Raw genomic sequence first — 16,320 nt, forward strand, 5'->3', positions numbered from 1 at the left:
TAGATCTCACGTGGAATGCCATAGCCCCGACGAAAGACTGGAGCTGACCATATGCCCTAGGGTTAAAAAAAGGCAGTGGCATGCGGGGCTGTGTATGCCAAGATTTAATGTCTCGGGGCAGAGGCAGACCGTGCCCTGCCTGCACAGTTCAGGTTCAGCTCCATTTGGAATCCACCCTGTGCCAAATCTGGATCCAGGCACAAGAAAGACATTGACAGTTTGGATGGGGTCCAGAGACAGGCACTAGCCATGATTAAGGGCTTATGGGCATGACATTTGAGCAGGGGCTCAAAGAACTGAATATTTACAGCAGGGCTAAATGCTGGATTACGTGGCTTGGTGACATCGGCCCGAGTTACCCTCCACGTGACTGGTTCCTCAGAGGCCGAGAGAGCCCCGTTCCTGATACTGCCGAGCGCTTCTGGAGAGGGAGGGTCTCATTGTGGGCTTATCTGCCTCGAGTTAAATCAAGGAGCTAGCACCTGCCTTTTCCAAGCTCTGAGCCTACAGCTCCAGGGTAGCCCCCAGGGGGGCCAGGATTTCCATAGGGAATTCTTAAACTGGAGATTTTAGCATCCACATCTTCTCTTCTTCCTGAGCATCCCTTTTATACATTCTGCAAAGAAGGTGCTTATCCCAAGAGGAGACACAGCCCCTTGTTTTGGTTCTCCTAAAAGTCTGTGGCCCAGCCAAGAGCAGAAGTGAGTCTTCTCCAATGTAGAGAATAGACTCTCTCCATCGTAGGTCTGATGACTTCAGGTTCATTGACTGCCAGACATTTCACCTGGGACAGTGAGACGAACACCCCATCACCAGCTCTAGGACCTTAGACTGAAACAACCTCCATGGTTTACAGGGGGAGTTGTTTTCAGGCAGCAGCTGAAGCAAAGTGACTGCTCGGAACGCAGTCTTAATTCAGGGCTTGTAGTCTGTTAAGAAGAATCCAGCCTTCACCCCCATGATGCTTCCCGAGACTGTTAGTGACGACCAGCAATCTTGTTTTTGGACTCAGCGTCAGTAACCGCACTCTGCTGTGATGGCTTGTGCTGAACTGAACGGCTGACATGAAAAGAGTTGTACTATCGCGTGTTCTTCTAACCTCTTACCTCTGTTGGCTCTGCTTTTCAAAGTGGACAGCTGCTCTGCCCTCCCCTTTTTATAATGGAGCGTTCACGAGACGACTTTCTTTATTCTCTAATTTAGTTCCTTGAATCTCTCGTGTGCTTGCGCAGGCTCTGCTGGCATTATCGGTTTTTTATGTGATTAAGGCAGACAACACTTGCAGTGCTCAGGGGATCATTCAGAAGGTCAGTTGGAATTCCTGAAATAAGATGAGGAGGCCCTGGCTTTTTATTTTTTCTTTCCATTTCTCCAGAATGCCTTGTCCAAAATGCCTTTAAAGAATGATACGGATTTGGAGAGAAATATTAAAGCCATGAACCTGAAAGATGAAATCTGCATTTTGACCTTGATAAGGAAAAATCATGTTTGCTTGAAAGCCTGAGTCTATTGAAATACTTTGAAAGCAAGGTGGACACCTTAGAATCTAGTCCGTTTGCATGTTGACAGAACTAGGGTAAGAATCACGATAACTTATTATCTCATGTGCTGCTTGTCTTTGAAAAGTCTCAAGGAGTTTGTAAACAGATGGATACACAGCTTAAGTTTCCTGAGGATTCATTGCTCCCATATTTGAAATTCCGAGTGTATCTCAGGAACATGTAGCATCTATTCAGCCAGAGATGGGAGGGGCAGACCTGTGTTTCCAGCTGAAACTTCTTGAGATGTCCTGGCAGCATCTAAGCGCTGTGGGGAAGGATCTAAGAGGACTTCAAACCAGAAGCTTCCAGGAACAATAACAGCACCTACGTTGTGGGCTCCTTGGGAGAGTTAAGGTTAAATTAGCTGCGGTGGAAAGGAGCGCTCAGGAAAGTGCCTGGTTGACAGTACGTGTTCACTGGCGTTTGCTCTGCGTGGTTCCTTGGTGCCGTAGGGTTTGCGGGCTCCCAGTGGATGAGCAGTCTGAGGATCACCTGCCCTGGGGCACTGATGCTGTGGGTTAGTGTTAGGTTCCCCGGCCACTTGGCAGCTCCTGGAGGACCCCTCAAACCCATGACAGTGACAGACCTACTGCAAACACTCTTTTGTATCTTAACATGAAGATGTCAGCTTGCCAGATGTTCACCATGATGATAATTGTTGTTTTCCTTTGTCACCAGTCTGAGTATTTATTATGAGGAAAATTTAGAATTCAGGTGATTCTCCTCTACCTTCCTTGTCTCCCTCAACTTCTTTTTAAATCAAGAAAGCAAAGCGCCTGGTGTTCTGTACTAAGATTGTTCAATAACCACCTTTCCTCTCATCTTTGCAGGTACGAACCCAGCATTGGAGCCTTATCATGGAAAGCGTGGTCCCATCCGACAAAGGAAATTATACCTGTGTGGTGGAGAACGATTACGGGTCCATCAATCACACGTACCACCTCGATGTTGTTGGTGAGTTTGCTTCTCCCCGAGTGGCAGCCACGTGCCAGCCTGCTGCAGCTTTACCCATTTGAAATTGTGAAAGTGAGTCTTGTTTCTCCCCATGCTTTCAGGAGACTTGGTTTGTTTTCATTCTTTCTAAATACACGCTATCATTTGGGAAGGATTCTTCTGTCATTTGACAGTGTTCTGTTTCCTGATTAGCTGAGTTTTGTGTGTTTTGCGTGATCCCCTTGGCTCCCAAGCGTCATCTTGTGTAATGTGGATGTGGTGTGAGATGTGCTGATGTTCTGGAAGCTGAGATTTCTCTGCAAAATGTTAGTGTCTGCAGGGAAAGGTACAGTTAGGCTGTGGGAGAACGTTGTTGCTGAAAGAAGGGCAACTATATAATGCTGGCTGAAGAGTAAAGGAAAAGGTATTATAATGACTGAGCTTATAGCTGGTTGGACGAAGGTTAACGTCAAGGGACCCTTCAGTCCCATCAGAAGAAAGTCATTAGACACTACAAGTTCAACGTCTATTCCTAGAAGCTATTTCTTCTGTGAAAAGGGAACTGTTTTAATGGGCTTATGAATACTTTTTTTAATCAAAGTGCTTAAATAAGCTATTTTAAGGAAATATCTTAAGACAACATAGCTTGTTGTCCTGGAAACTCAAATTTCTTCCTAGGTCTGGTCTATTATGATGGGTTTTGTTGTAACTGATGAAGAAAGGCTGTTTCTCTGTCTTGTTGGAGGATTGATAAACTGACACCTAGGAGGTGTCTCGTTTCGGGATGGTGGGCTGAGATCTTTTCTTTGTAGAAGCCACCTTTTGTCTTTGCCATCTACCCTGACTCTCAGTGTGGCCACCTGTCCTTGAGTCCTTGCTGTGGGTTACCTAATCGGTTTGCACATCCCCACATGCAGGTTTCTGACTCCTGCTAAAGTCTCAGTCTCACCTTGACTCATTTTGCATTAGTGTGACCCTCTGTAACCCCACAAACTCATGCCCACCCCCTGTGCATCCATAAACAAAGGCCTTCCACCATCATTTCCTGTGCATGTGCCCTTAGTATTATTTCACATGTGGGCATTTCTTCTCCTTCAATAGAATATAAACTCTTTGAGGAGAGAGACCCCATAGATATTTGGATTGCCCAAAGAGCCATTAAAGAAACTTTGCAACAGCTTGATTAACCAAATTACATAGATGTGGTTAATTGAAGTTTTAGGTTAACTGAAAATTAAATAGAAAACCATTTTAATTTTCTATCAGGTTAAATTAAATCCATAAGAAACTCTGCCTTAGAAAGCATGATTCAGTCTTTATCTCCATTTGTAAAGTGTTCAGTGAAAACAACAACATTTTGTTATTCAGAAGCCTTAATGTGAAATTTGAAAGGATTTTGTGTAATGTAGATTCTACAGATATTCATAAAAGCCTGAGTTTTAAGAGCCTTCTTTTCTCACAGAGATATTTGTGGAATGTTTCTTAGTGGGAATCACTATGTACTGACATTTTACCAAACAAACACAAAGAGAAGTAACACTCACACATGAGAAGAAAATGGTTAACATTTATTTTGGCATTGATGTGTCATAAGTCTATCGATCAAAGAGCACACGACTTGGGCTTTCCTGGCGGTCCAGCAGTTAAGACTCCACGCTTCCAATGCAGGGGGCGCAGGTTCAATCCCTGATCGGGGAACCACGACCCCACGTGCCGCGTGGCGCGGCCCCAAAAAATAAATTAATTAAAAAAAAAAAAAAAAAAAGAGGAGCACACCACTTGGATTTCACTTTGGGCCTCGCATATCCTGAGTTTGACATGAAAGTGTTCCTATTAAAGGAAAGAAAGTTTGGGGGCTAAAAGTTCTAAATAGTTAATTTTGGACAAAAGTCATTTATTGTGGGAATAAAATAATTGTGTTAACAGCAGTCTTTGGGGCTCCTGGCTTTGCAGAGATCTACAAATCATTCATTAAGATTGGTTGGGGCCATTCCAGGAGTCAGGAGTCATATCTCGGCCACTTCAGCCGTGGGCTCTTGCTTCTAGCAGGTTTTAGGTTGAGTTGTTATGTAAAACGTTCAAAAGCCCCTCACCCCACCTCCCCTTTCAGCTTTCTGGCAGCTCATCTCTGTGAAGCCCTGAAATCTCTCTTAGAGTTTAGGGTTGGATTTGAATTGGGCTGCTGAATAATGGAATCGCGCCGTCTAATGTTAATCCCCTGGCGATCAGTCTTGTTGAAAAGAGCGTATGACTCAGTGGTGTAATGTGGAGGGAGCGTAGTGTATGGAGTAATGCAGAGAAAGGCCTGATTATGTCACAAATTTGGGAGATCGCCCAGCTAAACGTGGGCCAATAATGACACAATGCTGGTTGGGAATATCCATTAAAGCTCAACCCCAATAATTTTCCAAGCCTTGAACCTTCTTTATAAATAGAAGCCAAAAGTCAGTGGAGTATAAGACATTTTCAGGAAAGATGGAGGTGTGAAATACTCTCATCTTTGCTCAAAACCCTAGTAATTGCTTTGAGAAGTGGTAATAAAATAAGAATTGAGTCAGCTGAAGAGTCTCGGGCAGACTTACAGGGCTGGCAGACCGTCATCCTGAACATCTCGGCAAGTGGAAACAAAAGGGGTTCAGGCTTGAACTGTGAGTTTCTGGTGGCCTGTAGGTCCAAGTTTAATACATGGCTGCGTGGTAGCAGCCTCTCAGCTCCATCTCTGTTTGACAGAATATCAGAGACTCTTTCCCAGAGAAAGTGAAGTCCTGACCTAGTTCCCATTCTCCGAGGTTTTATTTTTGTTGCTATGATACATAGGCTTGTAGTTTGGATATGACGATGCATCGAACTGGGTGAGACCTTTTTATTGAAATTCTTCCTTGGAAAGGCATTCCCATAAGCACTTTAATGTAAAAGCTGTGTGATTTAAGTGACATTCTTGTGTTCTGGAATTAAATAGCGAGCCATTGTTGTGTGTGAGGGAAACGCTTTGGTTTATGGGAGCCTTTTAGGAGCCTTGTTTGATCCTCATTAAAATTGACACCATTACTTTTCAGCCATTTACTTGCAAGGGAAAATTAGTGTGAAGCTCCACATCTCAGTAATTGTGGTGATAATAAAACGGGCTCTCCTTAAAATAGCGAGCTCTGGGAGGTGGCAAGTGTTCACCCGTAGCTCATCAGTGAGTGAGGCTGAAGCGCAGAATTCTGCCTGGGGCCCTGCCACCAAGAAGCAGCAGCCTGGCAGAAGTCCTTTAACTTTTTTTTTTTTTTTTAACATCTTTATTGGGGTATAATTGCTTTACAGTGGTGTGTTAGTTTCTGCTTTATAACAAAGTGAATCAGTTATACATACACATATGTTCCCATATCTCTTCCCTCTTGCGTCTCCCTCCCTCCCACCCTCCCTATCCCACCCCTCTAGGTGGTCACAAAGCACCGAGCTGATCTCCCTGTGCTACGCGGCTGCTTCCCACTAGCTATATCTATTTTACGTTTGGTAGTGTTTATATACGTCCATGCCACTCTCTCGCTTTGTCCCAGCTTACCCTTCCCCCTCCCCACATCCTCAAGTCCATTCTCTGGTAGGTCTGTGTCCTAATTCCTGTCTTACCCCTAGGTTCTTCATGACATCTTTTTTTTCACTCTCCTCATGTCTGAAAAGGAAGGTGGTGAGACTCACTAATGTTAGATAAAGGCAGCCTGGTGTTGTGAGCATAGCGGCTCTGTCGGCCCACACACTGGGGACCAAGAGAACTGGGACAAGTGACTAGCTCCTCTGAGCCTCTCTCAGCGGTGATGCTTACCTCGTTTCTGTGATGGCTGTATCAGTTTCCTAGGGGCTGCTGTAACACATCATCACAGGCTGGATGGCTTAAAACAATAGGAAATTATTCTCTTGTCAGTTCTGGAAGCCAGAAGTCTGAAGTCAGGCTCTCTGTAGGGTTGGATCCTTTTGGAGATTCCGAGGGCGAATCCGTTCATGCCTCTGTCCCAGCTTCTGGTGGCTGTCAGCAGTTCTTGGCTTGTGGACATATCACTCCACCTCCAGCTCTGTCTTCCCGTGTTCTTCCTCTCCGTGTTGTCTCAAATCTCCCTCTGCCTTTCTCTTGTAAGGACACCTGTCCTTGGATTTGGAGGCCATCTTCAATCCAGGATGACCTCATCTCGAGATCCTTAAACTCAATCACAAAGACCTTATTTCCAAATAGGGTCACGTTCACAGGTGCCAGGGGGTTAGGACATGGACTTTTCTTTTCTGGGGCCACAGTTCAACCCACTATGGTGGTTATGAGAAATCGGTTGGGTAAACAGGTGAAAACACCCAACTGGTACCTAGGTGGCTAGCAACAAATGCTACTTTCCTCCTTTCTAAACTTGGAAACTCCTTTGAGGGTTAGAAGACGTCTTAAATGGCCTTTATTGACTCAACCAGAAGTTTACTGAACAACCTGGATGCCGTGTTGGGACCGCCAGAACCGGCCAGTGGCTGACAGTCACTTGTCCTGCTGAGGTTTCCATCTTTGGTTATTGCTGTTGTCAGGGCTTTCCCAGGACTGAGATAGTTGCTTGAGCTCGCAGAAGAGGGCTGTAGAGTTTGAGAGCTTCAGGTTCATCGAGTTGGTCTCGTTACCTCCACCTCTCACCCCATTTTACAACTGGGGACCTCCAGGTTCCGGGCGGGTAAGTGACTTTTGCCAAGGGCTCGAAGGAACTCCAGAGCTGGCTCCTCTCGAATCCTAGGTTCGCGCTGCACGTACCACACTGCTGTCTCTGTTTCAGGATTGCTGTGGAGTCAGCAGCTGCCTCAGCCAGACTCAAAGGTGAACCCCACGTGCAGCTCTCTGTTTCCAAAAAAACCCCAAAATGTGAGAGAGAGAGAGATGGAAGTATTCAGAAGACCAGTTGCTCCTTCTGACTCATATAGACCCTTTCCTTGGCTTGGAATTGTGAACTCTGCCTCCTTTCGATGTCCAGGTCTGCATTCCCAGAGAGCATCAGATAACATGTGAGCTTTTCACCTGGCATCGGGTATCCTGGGGGGCAGCAGAGCCGCAGAGGTGGATACGGGGCCTCTGGATTTGCAGAGGCCAGCCTTGCCTACTCCTCTACAGTCTACTTTCCAGAAATTTGTCCTCCCAGGGCAAGAGCTATAAGCAACACACAGTGTCTCGGTGGCTGGTTGGGAGCCGGTCGGGGCCAAGAGTCCCTTCTGGCTGTGAGGGGATCACCCAGGCCCCTCCGCCAGCCCTGTCTTGTTCGGTGGCAGACAGGGACAGCGCTGTCCACTGGCCCTTGACGCCAATCTGCTGTAACCCGGCTTCAGACGTCATGGAACTCAGCCCGAAAGCAAGGAGGAGTCCGTGCCAGCGCTGACTGCCACCCCCCAGGTGTGTGTCGAGGAGGAGCGAAGGCTGTTATTGCGGGCGCTGACCCATAGGCCTGACTAAGGGGCTGACGTTGAGCGCTCGGCAGCCCGTCCAGTGGGAGAGGTGGTGTCAATCGTTTATTGCTTGGGGCAGTCCCGTCCTGGGAAGACAGAGGACCCAGTGTGACCCCTGAGCCCTAGGGAGGGGACTGAGGCAAGTCAGAGCCCCTGAAACCACACTTCTGCAGTGCAGCGGACCTTTCTTTTTGGTGGGAGGTGTCAGGTTGGAACAAAGTAGTGTTTCAGTAAATGAAGAAATGGTGGTCTAGTTCATTAATTAACTGGTTGGTTTATTAGTGAGGCTCTCAAAATTAGGACCATTCCCAGCCACTTGCCTCCTTACGGAAGACCCTTCTCTGTCCTAGTTTCTGTCACATCATGGCTCCCGGACACTGCTTCTGTTTCTCTGAGTGAAGAGGGTGGCTGCAGTGCGGGTGGCATGAAACTACACAATACCGTGTATCTGGAGATATGAACGCATCGGACACCTGACTCTCACCTTCCAACTTGGAGCTCTTGTGCATTTCCCTGGCACTCGCTAGGCCTCAGCTCCACAGAGCCCCTTGGGATTCTCAACTTGAAGCATCTTGACCTAGAAGCTTCCTGGCCAGACCTCATTTGATTTTCCATATTCATGATTTTGATGCCAATGAATTCTTTTCCATTTCTTGCTCTGAGTTCAAGACTTGGTGTTTATCCTGATACTGGTTCTGCGTGCCAGCTTGACGTTGTGAAATCTAGCTGGAGGAAGGCAGAAAGCCCCTCAGCTGAGAACGGATGGATGGAGGTGCCATGCCAGGCACAGGTCACAGCGGTGCCTTCCTAAGTGGGCTTGTTAAAGTGGACGTGGAATGGTGGGGCTGTAGCGGGGGTTGTGTAGGAGGCCAAGTCCTGCTGCTTTTGTGGCTCCAGCAGCCAATACTGCCTCCTCGTCCTAACCGTTGCTATAGCATCAACCCTCGGGGGGACACCTGAGCACCTCTGCAGGTACTGGTGGGAATTACGTGGGTGAGTGGTTCAAATCCTGTTTCCATCCTTTGCTAGCTTTGTGGCCTGGGAAGTCATGGAACTTCTGAACCTCAGTTTTCTCATCTGTAAAATGGGGGATGGCATGCTTTGGTAGGAGGGCGGTGCTTTTAAATAATGGGACCCACTAGCGATGTCTAGTCCTGTCATTAGGGCGTCCCACACCTCCTTTCATAGCTCTAAGCCGAGACATGTACACTCAGCTCATCCCTGGCTAAAGGAGTGGTTGGTCCTCTCCTTTCCTTCAGGACGCAGATTTCAAAACTTCCTTTGGTAGCTACTGTTTAACGAGCTTTTTGGTTGCTACAGAGTGGCTTTTCATACCTATTTCACAACAGGTACTCCAGGGGCAAAAGCTGGCCAGTGGGTGGCTACATCAGTGCCGAATGTACTGAGCAGAAAGCGCTTTCCTGCAGGACTGATACCAGCTCAAAGTTACTCCTTCTGGGCATTGAGGGCAGGTGATGCCTGTGGGTGCCAGCTCCTGGGGTTGGAGCAGGCACACGCTGGCCTGGATGGGACCACGTGAGAACTGCCGTATCAGCATATTTGCCGTGTTCTCTGCAAGCCATTAGTTGCCCTCTGCTCCATAGTTGAGGAAGGAAGCCTGATTGATTGTTTTAGATTCTGGCAGTGGGCCTGACTGCGGTGACTGGGGTGAGGGCTGATATTTGAGCTCTTGTCTGATCTTTGGCGTTGAGTCTATGGTACGGGCAAAGAGGATGTAGAAGTGTTACAGACAAGTGAATGACTTACAGCATTTTGTAAGAGGGTCTCTTCGTCGTAGCTGGAAATAATTCAGGTGGGCGCAGAGGGCGGAGAGAAAGCTTGTTGCTACTAGTCTCTGGGCAAGTAAGCTTGGCGTGAAGATGTAGATTCATCCATGGCAGTTACAGTGCCCAGTAATTTGAGCTAGAACTTAGCAAGATTTTGATCAGTATGTGCTGAATTGAAATAATAGAATAAGCCTGAGTTACTTATATTTGGGGGTATGTGGTTTTTAACATATTGCAAATCCTAATGCAAGGGATCTTCCGAGCTCCTCTCTAAACGTATATATACAGCTTCAATTACCGGTCACCTTTTTTCACAAAAGACCCCAGTTGAGACGTATTATGCCGACTCTCATTAAGATGAGTGTAGAAATGCCAACAGATTCTTCCCCGTTTAAATAATACTTCCACCGGAGTGCTTTTGTGGATTCCCCCTCCCTTAGAACACCCTGCTGTTACATTCAGGTCTTGTGTTTGGTTTATTTTCACAGTCAGGAGAAGGTAGGGCAGAAACGACCTATCGTAACAGGGGTGTGTGTGTTCCCAAGTTCAAGAGCAGGTCTGAGTTGGAGAGGCAGCATTTAGAGTTTCGCCATAGTGAGGTCAGAGTCAGGTTGGAAGTGGGGAAGAGATGGCTGAGGGGAGGATGTTAGTGTTTCTCTGGGAAGGTTTTTCTGTTTCTCCTTCTGAGAAGAGAGAGATGAGGAGATGAGGACATCAGTGCCTTGGTTTAGAGGGAAAAGATAGAGCAGAGCGTTCGACAGGGATTGTCTTTATTGATTGTACTGTAATGATTAATCCTCTATATATGGGGCATCCTGTGCTTGGCCTAGAGGGTGTTTGGGACAATTGGTTGAACGAAACACGTGCTTTGGCCTCTTGGGGTTCTCAGGTTACAGTGCAAAAGACCCCAAACTGCCGCAGTGAGAAGGTGATAAATAGGGATGGAGATTCCTGGATCTTGATAGAACTTCTCCTTTTACTTTCTTTCTCCTGGAGCCTCCCCCTTAGAGAATTCTCTCAAACAAGGCCTGTAGGAATTCTGTCCATCCCAAATAAATGCGCACATCACAGGTCAGGTGGTGCCCCAGGCATGTTCTTTACCATCTCAGCGTGAAAGTGCTCCTTTTTTAAGATACGCATTGCATATTATTTGGGAGGAATCTTTTGGAAGTTGTGCTTTTTTTGAAAAAGGAATTAATTCCTCGTTTTATTTGGTTCCGTATACACTCTGGACTGAGACTGAGAAATGAAGGATTTAGTCCTTTAAATTTTACATTTTGGCCAAAAGAAACAAAACCATCTTGTGTGTGAACCATCACTGAGTGATCGGTGGGCAGTGGGCAGGGTTGCAGGCTGGCCTGAGGCCTCCCATTTGCCTTGGATGGTGAGAAGAGACGTAGAATTCATACTGGAGCCTTTTGTGATCTGGGTGACTACTTTGAAACTTCTCTTTAGATGATGCTTATAGCAAGGAATTATCTAGAATCACTTTTATTTTCAGGGTCTGAGTTTGCCTCTAAGAAGACAAATGAGGTTTGATTGTTCCACTTCTCCTATGGTTCGTTACCAAAGGGAGGCATTTCTTGTTTGCTCAGATGGGCTAAAAGCTTTTGCTTCTGCTTGACACGCCCCAGGAGCAAAGTAAGGCATCTGAGAGATTAGCATGATGGATTTTTCTGGACTTCCTCTAGAAGTAAGGTTTTTTAATGGTGAAAGTTGATGAAACTGTCCACATTATTACCGTGGACATCTCTCCATGTCTGTACGTATCTCTTTGCTTCATTCTTCCTAGTGGCCTGTGTGCTGTCTCTTGTGAACAGAGTATAATTTATTTAATCGTCACCCTTTTGCTGGGTATTTAACCTGTGTTCATCTTCTAGTTTCCAGTTACCAGAGAGGCTCCGTTGACAAGCTTTGCATACACCTATTTGTTGGGCACCTGGGTGAATATTTTTCTGGGACCTATTTCTGGATCTTTTTTGATATCAACATTTTCATCCTAAACACCTTCATTCGGATCGCTGCTGTCTTTGCGACTCCTCCGTGGTTTGGTTTTTAGCTTCTTTGCAGATCATTTGAGAAAAGATACTCTAAATCAGAGTTCTGCCTGTGTAACAAGAGGGTCTGTTTAATTCCTGGACTTTTTTTTTTTTTCTCTTCTTTTTTTATTGTTTCTAGCATACTCTTCCCATGAAGGGAACCCAGCTCTGCAGACACCAGCTGATAATCTTGCATTCCTGAAAGATGTTGCACCCGCTATGGCGAGTGGCGGGGTGCTGAGGCTCCGTGATGGAGCTCCCCAGCGTGACTGCTCTCAGCTGTGTTTACCCCAGCTCCTCAGGAGGGAGCCTGGGGAGACTGATGTCTGAGTTTCGCATCAGCGTGAAAACCAAGCACAATACGGGGTGGTGGGGGGGACCTTGTGCAGAGTCTTTGTGTCAGAAGAGAGAAAAACCTTCATTTAGGCAATGGGACAAGATAAACGTGCTAAACTAATTGAGAAGGCAGCTTTTCCATGATCCTAGGACTATATCTTACTCTGTGATATTGTCACCTTTGCCATGTCTCTCTCTCTCTCTCTCTCTTTTTTTTGCCAGTTGTGGTAAAATACACATAACATAAAATGTACCATTTTAACCATGTGTAAGTGCACAGTTCAGGGGCATTAAGTACAATTGTTGTGTAACCGTCACCGCTTTCGCTCCCAGAACTTCTTCATCATCCCAAAGCTATGTCTCCTTTTAACAAAAAGAAGGGCATTTTTGAACCTAAAATTGGCATACCTTTGTGGCTGCCAAAGAGTCTTCAGTTCCAGTTTAACTTTTCGAAGGCACAGAGATCAGGGTATCGTAAACATTTGGGGTGTAAATAACACACGGCCCTGCTCCTGTAATTTGCCCAAGAAGACCTAAATTGACATCCAGCTGGTAGAAGCCACTCAACTCCCAGCCAAATAATACCGTCTATGACATTAATTAAGGAAGGCACTGTGCCTCCGCCTGCTTTGGGCTTCCCAGGCCCTCCAGCCTCAGCCAGCACTTCACCCTGCGTCTCCACCTCATCGAGCAAACACAAAGGAATTAGTGGTGTTTTGCTTCTAGCATTTCACATGGTGCAGCCTCCATAAGTCACTGAGGAACCTCAGTGCTGGAGGGAGAACACTTTGGCTTTTCCCAAACCAGCTTTTGCTCCCCAGACTTTGCTCTCTCTGCCGAGAAACATGTATGTTTCAGAGGAAGATGGATCCCCAGCCCAGTTCCTCAAGACCTTCCAGAGTCAGATGTCCAAGCAGGAGGAAAACGAGGCTACGTGCAGGTTGGAGAAAGAGCAGCAAACCAGTCACTTTCTACCAAAATGCATTTCCCGCCCCCCCCTTTGTCTTTTTAAAGTAATTCCAAGTACCCAGCATCCCTAGCCCGTTGTAGAAGGTGACAAGCAAAATACTGGTTACGCATACTTTGATTCTTTCTGAGAAAGAAAGAAATGTGGTACTCCTCCTCTGGCACACCTTCTCATCCTATATCCTAACTGTCCCTTTTCCTCCAGATCACTTTTGGTTCTGACCTTCTTTTGTGCCAGTCTCTAGAGGCTGGAGGAAGCTTAGGGAAAACAAAACTCAGAACCCAGCTAGATGTGGCCTGTCTGGTTTGAGGGCATTTGGCACAGTCTTGACAAGACAATGAACTCATTCTACTAATTGTAATTAGCATGAGGGCTTTAGCAGGTTTTTGGGCTCCTCAAACTTCAGAGGCCTTTGATCGGCTCCCCTAATAACCATGCCTCATGCTAACTGGTTTAGTGCGGGTTTTTTATGCAACAAAAGCCACCACCGCCTCCTCTTGAGAAAAAAGGGAGGCTGGGCTTTAGAAACAAGAATTCTCAGTTGTTTTCACTTGTTCTCTAAATCGCAGAATGTTCTTTCCTTATTCAGCCCCTCGGAGTTGCTAAGAAACTGCCATTTTAGAGGAAAGGTAATTAAATTTTGATTTTAATTTAAAGACAGGGAAGGCAGGGTTCTTCACGTTCCTTAAATGAATGGGCGCCCCGAGAGCAGGCTTTCTGTTTCCAGATCAGTCCTGGGCAAGCGGTGTGATTGGAGTCTTTTGGTGTTTTGCTGCCAGAGAGCGGGGTTTTGAAATGGTTCTTTGCTGCAAGCGCTGCTGAACTTTGGGGAGAGATACTTAGAAGACCAGTGTGTGCTGGGAAACCAGTGACTCTGGGCTTGATTAATTTATAGGGTGTGATTTAAGAAGCTGGTTCTCCTTCTGATCCCCGGGATGCGTATTTACTGAGTCCGTACAGGAGGCCCCTCTGCCCGGTGGACATTTTTTATGGCCTTTGCTATGTCAGAGCAAAAGTTGTAGATCTCTTATGAGTAAACGTATTACTATGTCCAGGAGAGGATGGGCATGTTATAAAGTTTCAAATGGTCAATTAACAAAGATTTATTCTCTGTCACTCAGGTATTTTCTCTCTCTCTCTCTCTTTCTCAATAATTAGCCCTTGGAATGAAGCAGGCTGTGTTCTTCCTGCTTTCCTGGTCCTAGCTTCAGAGCAGGATTTTGAGACAGGCCGTCTGACGTTTAGACTCTTAGCAGCTGGGTCTTCTGGTTCGGTAAAGTGGACTCATTTGGAGCACTTGACAAAAGGCAGCGAGGGAGAATGCGGGGGAGAGAATGTGTTTTTTAAAGCACTCCGGGCTGTGTTTACTACACATTTATTTGGTAGAACCTCATTCCAGCAGGGCAGCCAACTGTCCATTGGCTGCAGCCACGCCCTTTGGACTGCCTTCCATTCTGTCTTAATTTGGAGCTCACACAGGGACCTTAGAATCTCTATTGTTAAGAGTTCTCATCCTCTTTTGGGCCCGTGAACTGGCCCCTGCAACCTGCTGAACCCAGAATATGTATTTTTAAACATTTCAGTAAAAACACAGGTGAGGTGCTCGTCAGCTTTTCTGTATATGTATTTCACTCCCCTGGTAAAGAGAAAAATCTATTTGCTATAATATCTGAGAGTTGAACATGCTGTAAGAGACCCTTGCCTAAAACGAAATCCTTCCTGGCAGAGAAGATGTGACTTTTGTTATCGCAGAAGAACAAGAGATGGGCCAGCTCTGGGTTTTATTCTCTCATCCAGAGATAATTCACTGACTAATTCTTCTTTTTGTATCAGCTTGCTGCCCAAAAGAGTTGCAGACCCAAGGGCTTTGGTGTGGCCCAGGGCCGAGGAGCACACATTCGCTGTTGGAGGGTCTTCGTGCCCACCGGCACTGCCCTGTCCCCGCGGTACTTCCCAAGTGCCTGCTGGGTCGGGCCTCGGAGGGGCTGCCCGCTTCCTGGGGGCTGCCACCCAGCCTGTTCTCCTAGCTGCCATCTGCACCCTGCTTTCACCCCAGCTTTTCAGAAGTTAGAACGGGAGTCCAGTCGCTGTCATCCCCTCACTAACGATTCCTGTTCTTAAGGGTCTGATGGACACAAGGAAGAGTGATCACTGAAGGATCTGAGAAAGGGGAGCGCCGTGCTCGGCAGATGCTGGCATCCAGGGACCTTTTCCAAGATGTTTCAGGCCTCATTCTCCGACTTGTTTAAGGGCAGAGAATAAGATTGCAAAGGAAATCAAAGCCTGATGTGGAGAAACGAAACATGAGGCCTACTGACTTTTTAAAAACATTTTAAATAACATTCTCTAAGGTTTCATTTTATACTGAAGGCAGCTGTAATAAGTTTTGGAAGGCGGTGTAAGGTTTCGGTTACAGAGCGATCCAGCTTGCAGTTTTTGTACCCAAAGTGAGAAAGGGCTGAGGGGGAGTTGGGGTGGCTAAGAGGTTATTTTGAATAAGGTGAGAAAACTTGAAAGAATGAATTCAAGACCGTAAGCGGTAACATTTGGTACGCTGTAATTTGCAAATGCAATAATAACATGAAACCATTGCAAAGGTGGTGGTTTTTTTTTTTTTTTTTTTTGGTGAACATAGTCCAGATAGCAATGGAATAACTTAATAACCAGAGCGCAGCAGCACGCTGACCACAAGTAAAACAAGACTGCAGCTCCGTCGTGGGCCCTGCCAGTGTTGCCCCAGTGACGACGTTCTCCGCTGAAGGCTGGCGCAGGCTGGAGCTGTCGTGCCGTATGAAAGACCTCATTGTTCATGGGCATCGTTATTTGGTATTACATGCACAGTGTTTGCTTGTGAAACGATTTATGAGAAACAAGCATGTTTAAGAAAGAGGACTTGGTTTGAAATTCAGTTGATCTGGCTTATGACATTTAAGATTTTATAGTACCTTTGTTTCTGAGAATAAATATTTAGGTCCACTGTAAATATTTATCTCTGAACATGCAAACACATGCACGCAAAACTGGAAAACTGAGCCAGAGAATGAACCGATACCTGACATTCACTTCTCTGTGGAAAGGCGTAAACTACCTCAGTATTTGATAGGTGCAGAGGTGCCTATTTTGTGAACTTGGCTGGCCGTGTCCAGCCCGGAGGGCAGTGCACCTTGGGCTTAAATCTCTTGGGAGGAGGCCTGGTGGGGAGAGTGTGTGTGGACTTAATTCTGTTCTTCTCACGTGGATGGGGCGAGCCGGGGTTGAACCAGAGCTCTGTCCCT

General features: G+C 46.4%; 1 protein-coding gene across 5 annotated transcripts in view; it reads left to right on the forward strand.

Moving 5' to 3' along the window:
• Positions 1-16,320, forward strand: part of FGFR2 (fibroblast growth factor receptor 2) — a 103,835-nt gene that overhangs the window by 48,405 nt on the left and 39,110 nt on the right. For all 5 annotated transcript variants that reach the window (XM_065894496.1, XM_065894501.1, XM_065894499.1 and 2 more), the window contains one exon: positions 2,372-2,495. In XM_065894496.1, the coding sequence (XP_065750568.1) occupies positions 2,372-2,495 (124 nt within the window). The remainder of the gene's footprint in view (positions 1-2,371; positions 2,496-16,320) is intronic.

This window comes from Phocoena phocoena, chromosome 16 (assembly GCF_963924675.1).
Source record: "Phocoena phocoena chromosome 16, mPhoPho1.1, whole genome shotgun sequence".
Classification (NCBI taxonomy): domain Eukaryota; kingdom Metazoa; phylum Chordata; class Mammalia; order Artiodactyla; family Phocoenidae; genus Phocoena; species Phocoena phocoena.